The sequence below is a fragment of the Cryptomeria japonica genome, chromosome 5 (assembly GCF_030272615.1).
Source record: "Cryptomeria japonica chromosome 5, Sugi_1.0, whole genome shotgun sequence".
NCBI lineage: Eukaryota > Viridiplantae > Streptophyta > Pinopsida > Cupressales > Cupressaceae > Cryptomeria > Cryptomeria japonica.
The window spans coordinates 377716580-377738799 of NC_081409.1; the positions used below are offsets into that span (position 1 = coordinate 377716580).

A 22220-nucleotide genomic window follows, 5' to 3' on the forward strand; every position below is an offset into this window, starting at 1 on the left:
ATGGCAATAGAAGAAAGGATGACAGCATGGTAAAAAAGAAATTCAATGTCCAATGATGCCCAAAGTCCGCCAAGGCAAGGTGGAAGATATGTCTAAGCAGCTGCAAACTCTGACCAGCATGGTGAAAGGTATGGCCAATCAGCCTCAAAGTCCGACCTGCCTAAGGGAGTATATGAAGATGGCACAGAGAAGGTATGGCACAGGGTGCATAAAGTCCTCCATGCTAAGGCAAAGATGAACTTGTCCAAATAATGGCAAAGTCCGCCCAAGCATATTGGCACAAAAGGAATGAAGTTCGCCCTGTGAAGAGGTATGGCCAAACACTTAGGAACTCCGCACAAGAAGAGAATGGCGAATGGTCTTGAAGTCCGCCCAAGAGATGTCCAAGGAAGATCAAGGTCCGCCCAAGCTAGTAAGATATAAAGCATGACCAACATAGCTCCAAGTCCGCCTTGCCTTGGCCTATCAACATCCAAGTCCGACCTAGGCATATGAAAGATGTCCAAACCAAATTGAAGACCGCCTAAGGGAGAAGTTGGATGTGTCTAGGAGAATTTAAAGTCCGGCTTGCAATATGATTCCAATGCTAAAACCACTAAGCAAGTCCACCTAGCCAAGAAGAAGGATATCCAGAGGAGGGGTCAAGTCTGCCCTAAGCACTTGGAAGAATGTCTTGACACTTGCCAAGTCCACCCTAGCACATGCAAACATGGCACAACAGCCTTGGAATCCGTCCAAGGAGAGAAAAGATGGCTAAACATGTGTAAAGTCTGCCCACTACACTAGCAAGACAAGGACAAACTCCGCCCTAGACATGGAACATGAAGTGTGAAGTCCACTCAGCATATGGAAGGCATAACTAAGACAAAGTCCGCCCTGCCCAAAGAAGACAATGTTCGGCCAGCCTCAAAGTCCACCTAGGCATAAAAGGGGTCCCATACGAAGTCCGCCCTGCCCAAAGAAGACAATGTCCGGCCAGCCTCAAGTCCGCCCATGATGAGAGCAAGATGGCCCAAGGAAGAATGGCCTAGAACTTTCCAAGTCTGCCCAAGGCTAAGGAAAAAATATTCAAGGTGAAATAGTTTGAAGACTACGAAATTCACCCAAACCATAATTGGCATAGACATAAAGATGGTCAAGATCGCCAAAAGCAAAGAAGAAAATGGTTAGAAGATAGACAAATTTGATCCACCATTGACGAAAGATTGATTGAGGTTGAAAGGGGTTGGAAGATAAAGTTCATACGCTTAGAATATTCTTGTAATTTTTCCAACACTTAGAAAAATTCAACACTCGAAAATTTTTGAACACACATTTCACATTCACCTACCCAGGGAAGGAAAGGAATTTCTAAAGTCCAACCCAAGTGTTGGAATTTGCCAAGAGGAAACAAAAAAATGGCTAAGTGTGGAATTTTCCACAACAAAAGAATCAAATTTTGACTAGGTGTTGGAGAGAAAACAGGAAGAAAGAAGAAGAATAAAGAGGAAAAGTAAAGAGGAAATGAATAAAATCCTTGTCTGAGGGTGGAGTTTGTCCTACTTAGCACAAGCCAAATTTAGAATTGAGGGCAACTCCACAGACAAAGTTCACATGAAGGTGTTGGAAGGTTCACATGAAGGTGTAACAAAATGAAATTGAATAGCCAAAATTTGGCTATGGGAAATACTTCACAGAGAAAGATCCAATTTCCTCCATTGTGGCGTAGGCACAAGGGAGTTCTTCTCCAAATTCAGGGCACATGAAAGAATTTCAAGGCATTAAAAAAGGAAAGTCTTCAGACTTGGCAAAAATATAGAGAGAAATTCTAGACTTCTTGGAGGATTTCATTTACAATCCTAGACCTATTGAAGCAATCAAGGCAACTTCTTGAAGGATTTCATCTCCTGAAGAATTAAAGACAAGCTCCCAATCAGAATCAGATGGTGGCAAGAAAAGTATTCCAAACAAATTTCCATAGTTAGACAATTTCTCGACACAAATTGGAGAATTCAAGGAGGACATTCAACAATCAGATTGTTTCAAGTCAACATGTCCAGGTTCAATGAACCTGACTTATCCAGGAGCTTCTAGAAGGCACACTTCACAATGCAACAACCTTCTATTTTATTATTGATTTATATTTAGCAAGAAGGACAAGTGTCCCCAAATGTAATTTTCTCATTGGTCGAGGGGTAGCTAGTTGTAGCAAACCCTAATTAGGGTTTTATTTTGTAATCTCGGTCGTTGATTCGAAATCAATCCTGGCCATTGAATTGTAATTGAGGAGCCTATAAATTGAGCTCGCCCCTCATTTGTAAATCATGGGAGCATGTTGCAAAACATGTTGAGATAAGTAAATTGTTGTTTATGACTACCAAAGTAATAAGTAATGCATTGTTCAAATTGATGGTGATTACTTCTCTTACTTTGGAGTTTGCATGGTTCTTATCCCTCATCGTACAGTTTAGATTTTATTTCATGTATGTTAGACGAATGCAAGATCTGATAAGTATTGATTTATGGTGAATCTTCCGCTCATACTTTTGATGAACAAATGATTTTTGTTCATCGTGTAAAGTTAGTCTGAGCTTACTTTATGGATGCTTAACTTCTATCTGGATGAATTTTGTTCGATTTGATGGTAATTATTCATGATGTGAAAATCATAAGCACATCCCTTGAAGATTGCACCCACTTTGTGTAGTTGTCCTAGCATGGCGAAGCAAAGTGTTGTTATTGGGTTCACCTAGTCAATGTCGCCTCTTGAATTCTTAGGAGTAGATTAGAACCTCTTAACCCTTATCTCCTTTTTAGTTTTCTTAAAGTCCATGATTCAAAACCCAAACAATGGATCTTCATTGTAAATTGAACAAGCCAAGTGTAAGTCCCCCTTGTATTTCAACATACATAACCAAGGAAGCTATCCCACATAAAGTTGCCCGTTCGCACATAAAGACCTTGGAGTCGCCTTTTGGTCTTTCTCGCAATCTTGGCAGAAGTAGTGATTTTGTTCAAGAGAGGATAGAGTATCCTTGGATATTTTATTCTAATGTTCGGTATATGATAAAACGTACACCAACAGGACCCTATCCTCAGCTTTGTAGTACCATTGCTACCTTTCATTGGGATAAGTTTGTTATCAAAAAAAGAAGATTTATATACTTTTAGAGCAGATCTAAGGAGAATGAAGATTTTGAAAGAATATGTTTTAGTGGGGAGATCCAAGAAGGCTTCTAAAGAAGAGGAAGGAAGTGATGAGAAATTGTCCCCAAGGAATGAAGAAAATAAGTTTACTGACATGCTTCACTCAGGTTTTGTTGATGACTGAGAGACTGATGAAGCTAATGGTATAGATGGGTCCAGATTTACGAAGTCCTTCAGTTATGGAACTTTGGCTACAGCAAACCTTGTAGTTGAAAGTGCTCTCTATCTGAATTCAAGAGAAGGCGAACATTGTGATAATTGGATGATGAATGGTTTACCAATATGGAGCCAATACCTAAGCTAGTTGAGGAGCCACCTTCTTCAGTTTCTGATCATGTTGTTCTACAAACATCCATATGGAGCCTACTTACATGGAGAAAGGGGAAGGCTAGTTGCAGAACACTGGAAGAAGGGGGAGAACCTCTATTGAATAAGGTATATGGAGAAGAAGGTGGAGATGATGTTGTTCATCAACAAACAGGTTTTCCTGTAAAAATAATCCCTGTACTGCATGATAAAGATGATATTGGAATTATATCACATAAAACTGACTGTACACTTTAGAGCTGATGATTTTACAATTGGCAACTGGGAACAAAAAGAATTGCTTAGCAGAAACGGAGAAATGAGTCTATCTGCTGAGATATTTTTTGCTTCAACTAACCGAGTGAACACTCTGCAGGGGAAAGTGCTTGCACTGCTTTGGTAGCTGTTATTGCTGATTAGTTGCAAAAAGAACCAATCTCCATGCTAATTAAGTCACAATCTAATATGTTGATACAAGAAGGATCTCTAAAGTGGAGAAAGCTACATGAAGTTGAGGCCCATAGGGAGAGACTTTTGGATAAGCATTTTGCGTTGGAAACAGTATTACAGCCATATCTATTGAAATTTAAGTAATTTATTTAACAAACACACAGCAATGTACCAGTTGCCAACTAGAGAACAGCAACTGAAAGAAGACAAGAACAATATGAATTTCCTGCCTGTCACATTAGAGAGAACAAAATATTTGTTGTCAGAGAGATTCTACAATCTGGAACAGGAAGAAGCAGAGTCTCATGTGAAAGACACAACAATCAGGGGAATGGAAGTGATGAAATGGTGAAGACATGTATATCAGATTCTGGACGTCTACATAGAGCCATTCTACATTGTAATGTCCCCACTTTGAAATAGAATTTAATAATAAATAATAATAATAAAATTTAAATATTAGAGATTAAATTAAAATATAAAAGAATATAATTAAATATAATTAATTAAAATTTAATTAAGTTAATGAATGGTCAAAAGACATGGAAGGAAAAGTTGTGACTCCCTCAACAAAAGAGATATAAAAGGGAGAAGAGAACCTCATTTGAGAGGGGGATAATTGGGAAATGAGAAGTGCACATCTGATTTAAATAAGAAGTGCAGACCTGATTATGAAAGGTTATGTCCCTTTCAAAGGGCAGAAATAATGAAGAGTTGCGCTCTTTCAAAAAGATGCTAATGGTGAAAGGGTGTATCCCTTGCCAAAGGGCATGCATGATGAAGAGGTGTGACCTCTCCCTCACATTGAGAGATGTAAAGGAAAGGAATCAAAGCATCCAGGAACATCACCATGGATTGGATCAGATCAGAACTGTTACTAAGTTACAGGCAGTAGCATCTTGGTTCTTGGTGTCATACTTAATTTCATGTATATTCATAATACATAGAGGAAATTATAAAGTCTGCCAGCAAGGAATATACATAGAAACTGCCAGGAAGGAAAAGAGGAGAGGGAATAAACACAGAGTATTGATCTGAGTCTACCAGTAAGGTAAGAAAGGAGCACGCGAAGAATCTTCAGGTCTGCCAGAATAGGAAAATAGGAGCAGGCAGCAATAGGTATGTAGAAGACCAATTTTTGTTAGAATATTAAAGTATAGCAGTCAACAAATTATAATTATATTAAATCTTATTGATATATCATTAATGGTAACTGTTGTGTATAGTGTTAATCAAATAGAAGGCATTAATATGATATTAATTTAAGAGACAAATTAGAAAAATAATAGTAAAATGATAATAGTGTCAGACTAGACGTATAAATATATATATCTGCACATTAATTCTGGAATATATAATACAATTAAATTCAAGCTGCACAAAATATTGTAATGATGTAACTCCATATGATGCGACTAATATAAGGAATAATAAATTCAGTATAATGGAATAATGGCAATAAATGGTTAATACTGATACAAAGATACTAACAGAAAATATTGATGATAACACAATACAAGGCACTAATGAAATATAATAGAATGTGACAATTATATCAGATATAATGGATTATCATAATGTGATGAATTGAATAATAATAATAAATGATTCATTGTAAATGAGGGACTCTCTTAAGTACACCACTCCATAGTGGATGCCTAACACCTGCCACATGGAGCCAAGAGGGGTGAAGCATCTGCTCTTGGGCTTAAGAGAGAAGGTGGTTGTGATGAGGGGGAACAGTGATAGAACACCTCACTGGGTACGCCACTCCATGATGGATGCCTAACACCTGCCATATGGAGCCAAGGGGGATATGGTATTCTGCCCTTGGGCCTAGGAGGGATGGTTTCTTGGACACCCTATCTAACTAGTGGACTAAAGGAATTGATTAGTAACTGACTTACAAACTGACTTTATATAATAATCTGATCTCATCTAGGAAATATAATAATCTGATCATATTCAACAAATATAATTCTAACAGTCATTAATATAGCAGATTTGATATCATTTATATAATTCATATTTCAGTTAAAGTATTATTTCATATATGTTCTCTAATTTTGTTGCAGGAAAACAATATACAAAGGTACGCCTATAAAACCCAATTACTTATTTATAGATTTGGCCAAATTTGAGTTAAATTAAAGCGTAACTAATTAGGGGGCATTGCATACATGTATATCAGATTCTGGACTTTTTGAGGTACCAATTTGTCCTTTCAAGAGGATTATGCAGCCAGGTGACAAGTTCTGATCATCAGCACACCCTAATCCATTGTCATCTGGTAAATCAGTTCTGATCCTTTTCTGTTGCTGGGAATTTGCAGCCCAAAATCATTAATTATGAGTCCAATTTTCAATCCAACAGGGCAAACCCTAGATCAGCTGTTGACCGTAATAATCTAGGGGTCACATACCAGTGCTCTGTATAGATATAGGTACATTTCAGTTATCAGTGGATGCTGAAGTTATGTTTTCTAAATTTTAAACTGAGTAAATGTTCTTCTGGTTCAGATTGACCTAATTCTGTGTACAAAGAGTACTGTAACTTTTAACATTTGTTTGAAGGGTTTTAAAGTGCTGCTTAGTGTTACACATGCCTGCAATGATCTATTATAAAATTCTGAACTTCTTGAGAACAGAAAACTATTAAGCATAATCGGTTGTCGTACAGAATGGGACAAAAAGCTACCTAATGAACATTTCAGAATCCAATTCATTTTTTGGGAATATGAATATGATATGGCAGATATAAATTTTTGCCTTTACCTACTGATTTTACTACTCCACCAGATTGTTTCTATAATAAAGTGAGCCCTTGAATTTTTTGATGCTGAAATGTCAGCCATGTTAAGATCTAACAAGAATCAAACCTATTTGAAAAAGTAAGATCCTTGTAGCCACTTTCGGGTGTAAAGCAAACCGTTGTCACTTTTTGGCTCCCTCAAAAAGTGACATTCGTCTACCATTCAAAGATTTGTTGACGATAGACTGCCTAGCAGCTATATACATCTTTATGGCTTTAATAAAGTAGGACATGTGTTGAGTTCCTATGGTCAAATTTCAAAAGCAAACTATAGTACTGAGGTGAAAAATCAAGCGAGTTTGCTATAGAGTCATGAACCCGCCTCATCATGAGACATTTGGTTTTGAATCTAGATTGAGAACTTCTTAGAAGTCTAGTCTTAGAGAGTCTCAAAACAGATGTAGGCTCTTATTTTATGCTTAATTCAAACTGGATAATTACAAATTTGTCATCGATTGCTTAAATTCTTATCATTAAAGCATTCATGACAATTGTACAATTGTAATTCTAATATGAAATTCAATATATTATCTTCATTTTGATCCTGATCCAAATTGGTATCTGTAATGTCCTTTGTCATGCTGGCAGTTGTGTACCCGAACCAGATGATGGTGCCAATAGCCACGTGTCCATGATGGTGCCACTAGCACTCTGGTGGGACAAAAACCCCACTCTTAAGCCAATGGATGCCATTCATCATCAGTCTGAGCTTTTGGCGTAGCGGTTGCCTTGGTTGCTATCAAAGTCGAGGTCTCAAGGTTAAGGCCTACGAAGTATGGCAAGCATATAATGTCCTTGCTGGATGAAAATCCAGTGTGTCAGCTAAACCTTGGTGGATGCTCCTTCGTCATGCTGTCGGTTATGTACCCAAACCCGATGGTGGAGCCAAATGCCAGGTGTCCACGAAAACCCCACTCTTCACACTAATGGGTGCCATTCACCATCAGTCTGAGCCTTTGGCGTAGTAGTTACCTTGCTTGCTATCAAAACTGAGGTGTCAAGGTCAAGTCCTACGAAACATAGTGGGCCTGTAATGTCCTTGCTGGATGAAAATCAAACATGTTGACTAAACCCTGATGGTCTAATTACCCTGGCAATTCTTAATGTAACTGAAAGTTGTTTTATAAATGCCTCTGGCCTATTTTGGTCATTTGTGGACATATATTTTTTTTTTGTTCCTTCTCTCTGGTATAATGCCCAGTGAAAATCTGTCTAAAAGGGTAAAAGGGCTACCAAGAATAAGAGGATTTGTATGTTCCAGATATAAGGTGAATATTCAGAAACCGGCATATTGGAACATGTTTAACTAGGAATCCTAACACTTGAGGACTGCTTTCCAAAGTCCATATTTGTAATAACTATCAAGTAAACAACCAGAAAATATTCGATTTACAAAATCTGTGACCAGGTCATTGCAGAGGCTTTGGAAACTACAAGAGCTACCCGAACTCCAGCATCATCAACAGTACAGCTAAATGTCAACATTTTTTTTCAGTTCCATTTCAATAAACTGGCTAAAAATAGCTTTTCTAGGGGAAAAAAAATTATTTTTTAGCTGGCAAAGATCAAGAATCAAACACTAATTTGGCTGCAGAAATTACTCCAGCAGATAAGGCACCTAAGTTCAGGGACAGGCTGCATAAAATCTAGCAGAGGGAAAGCAAACAATCCCGCTAACTCAGGAATTACACCTAATTGCAAGACAATTGGCACCAATCCTGGTGTATCTTGATTCTTGTCTGTGCACAGATAAAAGAGACCTGCCCCATCCATCCGGGGTTCAGTTCAAAAAAACATAATAAGGCAGGACCAATATCCACATTGTACATCAAGGGATACCCACAAAGGGCAGCGAGATACACTAGCATAAATTGTTTCCTTGAAATCTATTAGGGAATTAGCATCCATTCCGCCGAGCACAAAAGACTGTACGTAGAAATAACACGAGAGACTAATAATACCACGTTGCTGAAGAACTAGAGAAAATATAATCATTCCCAAGACTCAAAAATGAAAATGAAAGCAAAGTCCTCATTGCAAAAGGTAGTGCTAACTCGGCAGGCATGTGGCGAGGTAATGGGATAATGAATGTGGATTGACCATGACACAGATTTAATGAACGCATATGAGTGTGAACCAAGTTTAAAATCTTAAGAATGTAGCTCCAAGTGAATGTAACGTCCAATTACATGAAATCCAAGTACTCGATATCACATTAAGGTAGCCCATAACCTGTCACATGATATTGCAAGAGAAAGCAAGAATTTTTTTAGTTTTTTAAATCAAGACAAAACTATAACATACTTCTTGTAGTCATCTCGGCCTGTGATATGGTATCGGCGCATAATAAGAGCCTCTCTCTGTCCTCCTTCTTTCTTCCATTCCAGAAAATTCACCTTCTTCAGAAGCTTCTTCTCATGAAATTTAAGCTTCCTCATGGCGTTCGCGTTCAAGTTTCAAATCCCTGCATGCATGCATACCTTCAACGAAAAAACCCAAAGATTAAAATAAAGGTGAAACAAAAAACCCGAAGCCACTTGTGACTAACCTTAATGATGTCTCCTATTCAAACCTCCGAGACACTTCTCCGTCTATGCTTGGTTCTCTATCTGTGCTCTGTTTATGCTCTATTCCTTGTTTGTGCTGCGGTATTGTTATCAAATTATCATGAGGGAAGGCACTGCGAATCGCATTGCCATCATTTGATTTCACGGTCTGTTGGTTGTTTGGGGGTTTGAGAAGCCGACTTGTTGAAGAAGAATAATGGAATTGCAGCAGTGAGTTTAATATCGGAAGCCGCTGCAACGAAACTATTTCATGTAATATTCATCCTCAATTTACTTGGTCGATTAGGTTATGGACACCAAAATCTTACTAATTCTTTAATTGGTGTAATTATTATTATTATTTTAATTTTTTAAACAATTTAACAAATTCAAAATTCTTTTAAAGAGATGCATTTGGTCAGGCTGATTAGTTTGAAGATTTAATTAGGAGAAATATTATACTAGTCTTTCTTTTTTTTTACAATTAACTCTATTATAATTATAAACAAGTAGTTGGAGATTTAAAAGCTATTTGGGAAATGGCTCGAATTCCAGCAAAGGCGAAGATTTAGAGGCCAACCTAGAAGGACAGATCAGCACAGGACAGCTCAATGGCAAGGTCGGAGTGGCAGCGATGGCAAGTTTGGTGGATTTTTTGGGGCAAATTTAATCCCTATTGGCAACAAAGCTTCCAACGTGGTGCCAATCTCATCCAATGGAGATTGTGGAGTCACAGTGAATTTGCATCCAGACAAGAATACATCAAACGAGCAAGGAGCTACGATTGAGCATCGAAAGGAGTTTCCAAGCGGTGTGAAGGATGGTTGAAATGTTGGTTAGACCCCCTGGCATGGGAGGATAGGGAATTTTGCTCCAGCGAAGCCTCCTCTGCATATGAGGCGGGGGTCCACAAAAAATGGTAAACCCTTTCAAAATAATTGGAGGAAAGTCAAACCCCAAGCAACCATTAACAACATCCAAAACAATTAACCCTATTCGTCGTCGAAGAAGAGGAGTCAGTTGATCTTGATTTCCTCGTATTACCTTCAATCGCGTAGGGAGTACTTAAGAGATTGTGCATTATTCATCAAGTGGACATGCAAGGATCCATTGATCCAGTGGATTTTGGAATGGTTCAAGGTCACTTTTGTTGATCGAGTATGTATTAAAACCCTAGCTTAAGGTTTATTTATTCTTGAATGCATAGATAAGGAATTAAAATGGAAAATTTTGCACAAGTAGCCCATCTTTTTTGAGGGATTTTGTTTTTACATGTTGGATTGGGAGTCGAACATTAACCCCTCGACTCACTGCCCAACACGCTTCCCGCATTGGGTGTCCCTTGGTAATCTCCCACCTGAGTACTGGAGCACAAAGGTGATAGATAAGACTGGGAACTCCTTGGGGAAAGTTATCAGATACAAAGAAGAATTCTATCTAGGAAGATCAAGGATGGTGAAGATCTCGATTGATCTTGACATGAACTTTAGATACCTAGACAAACTGGAGATTCTAACAAATAAGGGATCTTGGTATGAAAGGATTGTAGTAGAATCCACATGAGGTAGATGCATCATTAGTAAGAGCTACATTGCTAGTTGTTTGATGAGCAAAGGAAAATCAGTAGATGTCTCTTTCGAGGATGATGGCAGGCCAAAGGAAAATGCTCCCTCTTTGGATAATTGGATGAATAACAACATCTTGAGTGAGAAAAACAAGTGCCCAATTTCAACAACACAAAATAGTGGGGGGATGGAAACAGAGCCTCGGAAACATGGAGATCAGCTTTCCAATGATATCAGTCATAAAAAAATTAAAAAATCTCCCATTATTGACATGGACCCCCATGTCTCTCCACATAATAGCCAGCATGTAATTTGAGAGGAATTGTCATTTGTCATTTCCCATCATTCATAATATTAGTAATGCTCCCTTTTCGGATATGGGATATGTGTTTGGGCAAAAGGATTTGGGGGTGAAAGATCAGTTGGTTCAATTGAGCCATGACGTAGGAAACCTATAGGATGAGATCAACAACAATCTTGCTTCGATGGATCAATTGGCTCAGTCGGAGGCAACAAAGTTTATAAGCAATCCACTATTCACACAAAATTAGATTGACATTGAGGATCGCACTATAAGAGATTTGGAGATTGTTTGTGGATGACCCCGATGATGAGATATTGAATGAAGATGAAAAGGAATTAGAAAGACAAGTCCCGATTCAAAAGATTAGAGAAATGGACAGCATAAATGAAAAGGATTTGGAAGATACTAATGACTAAAAAATAAGCCACCTGATACTAGTTTGGGTCTGAATTGGGACTTGTCTTCTAAAAAATTGTCTGATTGTGGTAAGGAAACCCCAAGCAAAAGAGGAAGGAAGTCTTTTTTAGAGCTTCAAACTCTACATGGACAAGCAGAAGGGAAAACAAAGATAACAGCTATGCTATCTCAGGGGAAGGGAAACTTGTAGAGCACAAGATACCACTAAGAGGCGGGTGAATTAGTGGTTATTAAAAACCTTAACCTTTTTAAACCTGACTATGTGTAACGGTTAGCAATGCAGAGACTACGGAGTATACCAATGAGATCAAGGAGGAGATCAAAATGTAAGCACACACAAAGACACATCACATAACATCGGATATACGAGGAAAACCCAAAGTGGGAAAAACCTTGGTGAGAAATGTTGTTGGAGTCTACTACTCCAATCTAGCCTCACAATGATCAACGGTATTACAAAGTTTAGGGCACCAACCCCTGTTGATTTATGGGCACCAACCCAAAGGAGCATCAACCCCTGCACCGAGCACCAACTCAATGAAATATAATGAATTATATATTCAGTACACAGTAAGCACCTTGTTACAAATGAGTTTTGTAACCTCTATATACACTTCATCATGTCGGTTCAACTCTTCTCTATTTCTCTGCTTCTCATCATTGTCAGTTCTATTCACTCTGCCTCTGCCTTACTGGTTAGATCCTCCATAGTCTGATTCACTGTTTTTGCTTTACCAGTTAAACCTCTTTCTCTCACTCTTCCTCTGCTCTACCGAGACCTTTTTCTCTCTATATCGATTTTCCTTTGTACTAGGTTTCCACCTAACCAGATCTCCTTTCACTCTTTGTTCCTTACCGGTACAATCTCTACCAGTATAACAGACAGTTATGCTCTGTAGTTGCTTTACCAGTAAACCTTGAACCTTGTCGGTTCAATCTTGTCTACCAGATATTTTTCTTTCTCTTCCTCTCACTTCTTGATCTACCTTCACTTTAGCAGTCTACCGTCCAACATATGGATCAACACTTGCTCATCACGCTTATCAGTTAAACTCTTCTTACCAGTTTCTTCTCCAACACACTCAGTCGCTTTATGTACTTCTCTTTTGTACTCGGACTAATCACTCTTATGCTCTCAACAATCACCTTCTCTTCACTAGCATCAACAATAGCAACCCATTAGATCTTCAATCTACATATTTATATTCAGGCTTTCCCACCAAAATGGGAACTCAAACTTTGCGCCCTAAGGTTTTCTTCACCGACCCAATCCGTATCAAATCTACTCGGATATCATCTCCAAGATTCACACCCTACATCAGAACAAGCAGTACTGAAATATTTCATTCTTCCAAAACATGCTTACTATCTTTAGCAAACTGCAACTTGTTTGTCGGCCTCACTCTTTGTCAATCATGTTAAATGATCTCACAGTTCCTTTCTCTAGATCAACTAGTCAATCAACTTTCCTGCTTCGATCATGATGTCATAGAATCAAATCTATTTCCTTTGAACAACTTTGATCCACAATCCTTTGCAACTCATCTCATGATTTTTCGTAGTCTGCATTAATACTGACTTAGTCGACAACTACCTCACCGACGCACTCTTCACCATTGTACGTTAGCCACCTGGATTTCACGTGTCAACTCTATCAACATCTAGTTCAGTGGACTATGTCAGTTCAGGCTTAGGCACCGACCAAAAACACATTACCGGTATTTACCTTATACTACCGGTTCATCTTTCCCTACCGATTATACAGTAATCGGTTAATCTTCATGCCAAGCACTTCACTATTCTGTCGGTTAGGTCATGATGACCTAGACTGCTCCCGATTCAGAGTTTATAACTTCACTATGCACATCTCCGTTTGAAGAGAGTCCTTCACTTTGTCTCTATGTTAGCTTAGTGGTTGCCTTACCTACCTGCATACTGGACTGGTATTCATTCTTCTTCACCGAGTACATATCAGTCAATTATAAATGTGCTCTTCGGTTCACCAAACTTGATGCGATTTCAATCATAGACACATGTCAATGTTATGAGCATATATTCTGAACCACAACATCTAAATCCTCTCCAATCATCCATATTGGTTGCTTGAACACCACTCTGTTCCTATTTGCTGGTTGACAATACTCATTCCTGCATACCGGTAACACCCATGAGAACATCATGCCAACAATCTTCATCTATCACCAATTGTGGTAACACCAATCTCCATTTGCATCCTGGTTGCACTCTTTGTCTGCAATGCTAACCCTTTCCTTTCTTCTACATTAGCACAGACATCATCTTAACCGGTTTGCCAAAGTGGCAAACACATCACTTCTTAGCCTTCCTTTTCTGTCTAGATAGATCATCATGCCTTCTCTTGTTGATTTGGTCTATATCTTTGGTTTCATATACCAGAGGCTTACTCATGAATTACTTTGTTCATTTGATATAAGCCTTCAACCACCTGCCTTTAACTTCTTTGATTGTCTTATCTTAGAGGGTTATGATATTGTCACCAACCAGTGGGAGTAGATAGACAGTTGCACTCAACCTGCCAATTCCCGGTGGGAGTGGATCTTTGTTGCTCATTTTGCTTTCGTCATTGCACTAATGTGACTTTTATGAAATTGAGCAAATATATCTTCAACCAGACATATGATCTAGTAGACTGCCCATTTGTCTTCTTGCTATCTTGAGGCAGCCCAATTTTTGTCTGTCTTTTCTTCATCCCGTGACAGCATCTTCATCTGACGGGAATCTTGTTGAATGTCATCAATCAAACTGCATACCGGTTGCCTGCCCTTCTTCATTAGTTCAATCTTGCTTCCTTACCGCTCACATGCTTACCGGTTGGCATTCCATACCAATCTCCAATACTTACTCATCGATCAACATTCATTACTCACCGGTTGACATTTCATACCTACCGGTGATAGTCTATACTGGTAACATGATATACTGGTTGACATCAATGACAACACAATGCCAACAATCTCCCCCTTTGGTATTGATGTCAACAAATGTAGTATCTGGTATACTACTGGTTTCTTGTCCCCCTTTGACAACAATGACAAAGGGAACTGACAGAACTTTCTCCCCCTTAGACCATTATGCTCTACATCCTCTCATCCAGCAACACTTGAGATAGAGGGCTTAGATGCCAATTGATACCACTTGCATATACCAATCTGATATTGAATTGATACCTCTGATACCATTATGAAAGGCGTGTCAGTGAATTTGACTTAGTTGTCGGTCAGACTGCATCTTCTCCCCCTTTGGTATGCAGGAAGTTATTCTGATACCAATTTGCTGACACTAACACTGATACCAATTATATATTCTCCCCCTGTGCAGGTAACTCTCCCCCTTTGAATGAGGGTGCCAATAAATTTCACTATCAGTTGAGTACTTTTTCTCCCTTGTTGCAGGCAACTCTCCTTGAACCATAGATCTCAGGTCATCTTTCCCTGTCAAGTCCTAAATTGGGGGTCCAATATGCACCTTGTACGGGTAGAGCTGAGCATACATGATCTACTAATGGTCTCCCACTTCCATGATATCCATCACAACTTGTGACATAATCTATCATGACCACAATTCCATAGTCTTTCATGTCAACCACCAAATCGGTTAAATCAAAATGTTGCATTCATATAAGGTCAACTACCGCACCAACACATTTTCACACCATACTTCTCCAATATTGCCTAAGATATAATTTCCTATGTCCAAACCACAGGAGTCACTGCAATGATCTGGAATACATTGACTCACATAATCTTCAATTCCGGTCAATATCCATACCGATAACATACTATACATATCGATTTGCTTTACCGGACCAATATCTCTACTAGAACACCTTCCTCTAACCTCCATCTTCCTGATTCAAATGCCTCTGATGCCAATTTGTAATTTAAACCATCCACTGACACTTGCAACAGTCTTCCATCTTTCATACGTAGATGTGTAGCCAAGGCACTAACTACGCATACTGCCATCTCATCTTCTTCCTTGTGTTGGCAGCAACTTGTCCTTCCATCTGTCCTTTTCAAAATTGGGGTGAATGATATGATCAAAATGTAGTTCTCCCTAAGGTCCTGTATCTTCTTTAAGCCTTAGGAGACATCACTTGTACATTGAATGCACAATGTCTACCCATGGTCATGTTCTCTTGCTTCTTTCTTCATACTTGCTTGATCTCCCTCCTTTTCTCATTTTCAATCTTGGGAGCAGTGTTGACTTCCTTTTGTTGATTGGTCCTTGCTCTAAAAACATTGATGTAGTAGCAAACTATGTTCGTGCCAGACAAATGATTGGAGGACCTTCTATCAAACTGGTTTGATCTTCTTCTCCTGATCATGTTGTTATAGCCAGCTACCAGAACCAATGGATTTCTTGATCTTGCAGGAACACTTCTCCCTTTGTTCCATGCAGGTCTTTGATTCTCATATGCTCTATAACTACTTCCATAATGAGCATGATTTTTACACTAGTTGCCATAAGACTGAAAATTCTTCTTTCTACATTCACGACTTATATGGCCAAAACCATTACATGAAAAATAGTAATCGGAGAAGGAGGGCTTATTACTTACAAATTTATTCTGCCAAACATGTGGTGATCTTACAGGCTCGTTTCCTCCATTCCTTCTTCCTTTGTTGTTGATCCTGGGATTCTCATTTACAACAGACATATGTCTTGGTCTTCTCCTATTCTCAGTTTTGTGTGTAACAACATCTCTTAGTCTTGTACCAGCAGAAGGTCTTCTAGTTTGTCTTCTTAGGTTCTTATTTTCTGATGAAGCCATATTCTCTCATATTCCCTTTACCTTTTGGATCAATATTATTCTTCCTTGCAGCACCAGTCTTCATCCTCATGTCTTCACCGGTTGTAGTGAGGACAACCTTCTTCCTTGGAGCATTTCTGACTGTGAAGGTCTGACTTTTGTCATTTTCACTTTTGGAGACAAACTGAATTTCTTTGTTGGAGATGTCCTTGATTGTGAAGCATTCACCGATATCAAATCCTAATCCTTCGGCATCCTTGGAGTGTTTTTGTTTATTCAACATTTTATCCAAGGCTTCGGTTCTACCATCATACCGGATCCTCACCTTGAGCTCATCCTAGCACTTCTCAAGATCTTTTCTGAGGTTCTCCATTTCACCTTTTTGCTTCTGGCACTCTTTATCTTTTGTCTCTACTTCTAGCTCCAACTCCTCACATCTTCTCTTCTCGACATCAAAGACTGATTTTAATTCATCAGTCATTCCTTTGGCTTCTTCTAGTTGAGTTGTCAATATGCAAATATTTTTATTTGACTCTTCAAGACATGTTTTCAACTAGCTGCATTCTTCATGAACATATCTTTTGTAATTCTTAAATTCATCCCTAACATTTTTCAACTCTTCAAGAGCACTTACCAACTCGCCTTCAAGATCAACTTCAACCTCAACTTCCTTTTCATCTTCTTCATCACTCTCAAAAACATCTAGATGGTAGGATTGATCTCTATTATCACTTTTTTATGTGTGCCTCTCACTTTGCATCTCTTGAGCCATGAGGAGATAAGTTTCCTCTTCAGCACTACTGCAGCAGCTGACTGGTCTAGACTTATCAACTGCACATTCATCTTCTACATAAATCTTCTTGCTTCCATAATCTGATCTAGCGGTACAAGGTTCTTCACCATAAAGTTTCTTCAGTCCATCCCACAAACTCTTTGCAGATTTGCATTTATCCACCTTTGAAGATACATCATCAGAAAGCCCACTAAGAATAGTCTTCATGGCTTCAACATTGCATTCATATCTTCTCTTTGCTTCAAGATCAGTAGGGGGACTAGCAAGACTAGAGTAGCCATTTACAACTGACATCCAGACATCATAGCCTAAAGAGGACATGTAGACTTCCATTCTACAACTCCAAACAAAAAAGTTTAAACCATCAAATACCGGTATAGGGATTGACTCAAATTTAACCATTGTGTTCAGACTCCAGAATCTACCCAAGCTAGAGAAAGCTTATCTAACAGAGAACCTAGGCTCTAATACCAATTGTAGAACACAAGATACCACTGAGAAGGGGGTGAATCAGTGGTTATCAAAAACCTTAACCCTTTTAAACCTGACTACGTGTACCAGTTAGCAATTTAGAGACTAGGGAGTATACTGGTGAGATAAAGGAGAAGATCAAAATGCAAGCACACACAAAGACACATCACATAACACAGAATATACGAGGAAAACCCAAAGTGGGAAAAACCTCGGTGAGAAATGTTGCTGGAGTCTACTGCTCCAATCCAACCTCACAATGAAACAACAATATTACAAAGTTTAGGGCACCAACCCCTAATGATTTATGGGTGCCAACCCAAAGGAGCACCAACCCCTATTGATTTATGGGCACCAACCCAAAGAATCACCAACCCCTACACCGAGCACCAACTCAATGAAATACAATGAATTATATATTCAGTACAAAGTAAGCACCTCGTTACAAATGAGTTTTGTAACCTCTGTATACACTTCACCCTGTCGGTTCAACTCTTCTATGTTTCTCTGCTTCTCATCAATGTTTGCTTCTCATCATTATCGATTTTATTCACTCTGCCTCTTCCTTACTGGTTAGATCCTCCACAATCTGATTCATTGTTTATGCTTTACCAATTGAACCTCTTTCTCTCACTTTGCCTTTGTTCTACTGGGACCTTTTTCTCTCTATCCCGATTTTCCTTTGCACTCTATTTCTACCTAACTGGATCTCCTTTCACTCTTTGTTCCTTACCCATATAGTCTCTTCTAGTATAACAGACAATTATGCTCTGTAGCTGCTTTACTGGTAAACCTTGAACCTTGTCGGTTCAATCTTGTCTGTTAGATCTTCTTCTTGCTCTTCCTCTCACTTCTCGATCTACCTTCACTTCAACAGTCTACCCTCCAATAAATGGATCAACACTTGCTCATCGCACTTATTGATTAAACTCCTCTTACCAGTTTCTTCTCCAACACACTCAGTCATTTTATGTACTTCTCTCTTGCACTCGGACTAATCACTCTTCTTCTCTCAACAATCACCTTCTCTTCACTGACATCAACAACAACAACCCATTAGATCTTCAATCTACATATTTATATTCAGGCTTTCCTGCCAAAATGGGAACTCAAACTTCACGCCCTAGGGTTTTCTTCCCGGACCCAATCCGTATCAAATCTGATCGGATCTCATCTTTGAGATTCACACCGTGCATCAGAACAAGCAGTACTAAAATATTTTATTCTTCCAAAACACGTTTAGCAAACTACAACCTGTTTTTCGGCCTCACTCTTTGTCAATCACATTAAATAATCTTGCAGTTCCTTTCTCCAGATCAACTAGTAGATCAAATTTCCTGCTTCGATCATGATGTGACAGAATCAAATCTATGTCCTTTGAACAAATTTGAGCCACAATCCTTTGCAACTCATCCCATGATTTTCACAGACTACATTAACACTGACTTAGTCGACAACTACCTCACCAATGCACTCTTCACCACTATACGTTAGCCACTTGGATTTCTCGTGTCAACTATGTCGACATCCAACTCAGTTGACTATGTTGGTTCAGGCTTAGGCACCGACCAAAAACACACTATCGGTATTCATCTTAAACTACTGGCAATAACCGGTTACTTCACTATTCTATCGGTTAGGTAATGATGACCTAGACTTCTCCCGGATCAGAGTTCATCACTTCACTATGCACATTTCCATCTGAAGAGAGTCCTTCACTTTGTCTCTCTATTCCTTTACTAGTTGCCTTACCTGCCTGCATACTGGACTAGTATTCATTCTTCTTCACCGAGTACATATCAATCAATTATAAACGTGCTCTTTGATTCACCAAACTTGATGCAGTTTCAATCACAGACACATGTCAATGTTATGAGCATATATTCTAAACCGTAACATTTGAATCCTTTCCAATCATCTGTACTGGTTGCTTGAACACCACTATGTTCTTGTTTACCAGTTGACAATAATCCTGCCTACATACCGGTAACACCCATGAGAACATCATGCCAACAATCTTCAATTGTCACCAACTGTGGTAACACCAATCTCCATCTGCATCTAGGTTTCACTCTCTGTCTGCAATGCTAACCCTTTCATTTCTTCTAAATTATCCCAAACATCATCTTAACTGGTTTGCCAAAGTGGCAAACACATCACTTCTTATCCTTCATTTTCTGTCCTGGTAGTTCATCATGCCTTCTCTTGTTGATTCGGTTCATATCTTTGGTTTCATATACCAGAGGCTTCCTCATGATTTACTTTGGTCATCTGGTATAAGCCTTCAACCACCTGCCTTTAACTTATTTGACTGTTTTATCCCAAAGGGTTATGATATTGCCACCAACCAGTGGGAGTAGATAGACAGTTGCACTCAACCTGCCAACACCTGGTGGGAGTGGATCTTTGTTGCTCATTTTGCTTCCATCATTGCACTAATATGACTTTTCTGAAATTGAGGAGATATGTCTTCTACCAGACATATGATCTAGTAGACTTCCCATTTGTCTTCCTTGCTATCTTGAGGCAGCCCTATATCTGTTAGTCTTTTCTTCATCTTGTGACAACATCTTTCATTTGGTGGGAGTCTTGTTGAATGTCATCAATCAAACTTCATACCGGTTGCCTATCCTTCTTCATTATTTCAATTTTTTTCTTATCGCTCACATGCTTATTGGTTGGCATTCCATACCAAACTCCAATACTTACTCACCAGTCAATATTCATTACTCACCGATTGACATTCCATACCTACTGGTGAGTCTATACCAGTAACATGCTATACCGATTGACATCAATGCCAACAATACCGGTTGACATCAATGATAACTCAATGCCAATAAAACTCCCTCTCTCAAGAGCTCTTAAGATATTGTCTTGGAATGTTAGGGGTCTGAGCGCCCCTAACAAACAACGCTTGGTCAAGTGCAAGTTCTTATCAAATCAAACTGACATAATTCTTGTTCAAGAAACAAAACTAAAAGTAGAAGATGTAGTAAAATTCACATATAGACTTGGTCCATGGCAGACAAAGATAGTAAATGTTGAAGATGCACCTGGGGGTCTGGCCATTTTATGGAGAAGAAGTGTTGCAAGCTTTGAATTAGTGGAAGCAAAAAGACATTGGAAAGGAGGATATGTTAAATCCCTCAATAGTGATTTGCAATTCATTCTTATCAATGTCTATGGATCCATCCCCACCATAAGGAAAAGAGAGGTTTGGATAGGAATTGAAAGGTTCTTAGTAAGATTTCTAGATTGCCGCATCATTCTGGGAGGAGATTTCAAAGCCATCCTACAATGCTCTGAAAAAAGGGGTGGCTCACCTATGATTGGTCGATCCCAGGAAGACTTTAGCAATTGGGTTTGTAGAAATAATCTTTTGGAAATTGAGACAGGTAGAGGTGATTTCACTTGGAATAATAGGAGGCTTGGTTTTAGTCAGATTGCTGAGAAACTAGATAGGTTATTTATTAAAGGGGATTTATCCATCCTCCCCTTTGACCTCAAAGCCTCTATTCAATCATGGTCAAGTTCTGATCATTATCCAATCTTGCTAGAAATTATAGGAGACAAGAAACCTAGGTGGTCTCCTTTCAAATTTGAATTTATGTGACTGTAAAGTGGAAGATTGGATCCTAGTGACTCCCCACCTAGGAGAGAGAAAGGAAGTCACTAGGATGATTTTCACTTGGGAAGAACTTTACATTCAAAAGAGGGGTTGAATCCGCTAGATCCAAATATGAGGGAAACAAGGATGTGAATTCTGAGTGGATTGCAAGTGGTTGAAGTGTGATTTACCCTCTTTTGTAAATGAGAAAGTTGACTTGTTAACTATGTGGGAAAGAGAGAGGAAATGAGTGAAATGAGGAGCTACCAATTTGGGATCGCGTTGTAACTTCAGATCTGAGATTATTAAACTGACACGAATCTACCCTACAAATTTGGAGAAAAGTCATCGGGACCATGGCGGGAATGTACATGGTCCGCCACAAAATCCGCTAAACGAAAAGGGTTCTTCTGTCTCTACAAATGAAGCCCAAACCTGCAATTATAGTTGTGCACCTGCAACCTACACACAAAAAAGAGAAGAAAGGGGGGTTGCGGATAGGGTTTGCCTCAGTCAAACCCCGATTGAGGAATCAACCTTGAAAGAAAGTAATTGCAAATGCTTGAATGTAAACAATGGAAATGTATACCTTGTAGATCTGCAGCTTGTTGATGATGATTTCTTTGCTTCTTGAATGTAACCACAAATGTTGAATGAAATGGCATGTAACATGACAAAACCCTAACACACACATGCTTGCTAATGAATAGTGTAATGTTGCTTCAATGGATGAATGAAGAAGACTTGAATTCTTGAATGCTTGATGATGACCTTGAAATCTTGTATCTTCTCCTTATGCTCTTTATCTGTCTTTCTATTATCCATCTGTCCATGAATGAGGGTATTGAATTCCTTTTTATACATGCCTCAAGGATTAATTTTCAACCATCAAAGGCCAACAAAGAGGAATTGCAAACCCCGAAGACAAATAATGCATAGGAGATCGGGCATACCTAACATAGTGTCACC

General features: G+C 38.9%; 1 protein-coding gene across 3 annotated transcripts in view; it reads right to left on the bottom strand.

The window, feature by feature from the left end:
• Positions 1–9590, bottom strand: part of LOC131035178 (uncharacterized) — a 48574-nt gene extending 38984 nt beyond the window's left edge. Inside the window, exons 1-2 of one of the 3 annotated variants that reach the window (XM_057966840.2) lie at positions 9302–9589; positions 9058–9217 (exon numbers count right to left, since the gene is read on the bottom strand). In XM_057966840.2, coding sequence (XP_057822823.1) covers positions 9058–9191 — 134 coding nt within the window. In that variant the 5' untranslated portion in view covers positions 9192–9217; positions 9302–9589. Of the gene's footprint in view, positions 1–9057; positions 9234–9301 lie in introns of all 3 variants that reach the window. The other 2 variants (XM_057966828.2, XM_057966835.2) reach the window with 2 other exon arrangements.
• Between the last annotated feature and the right edge of the window lie 12630 nt (positions 9591–22220).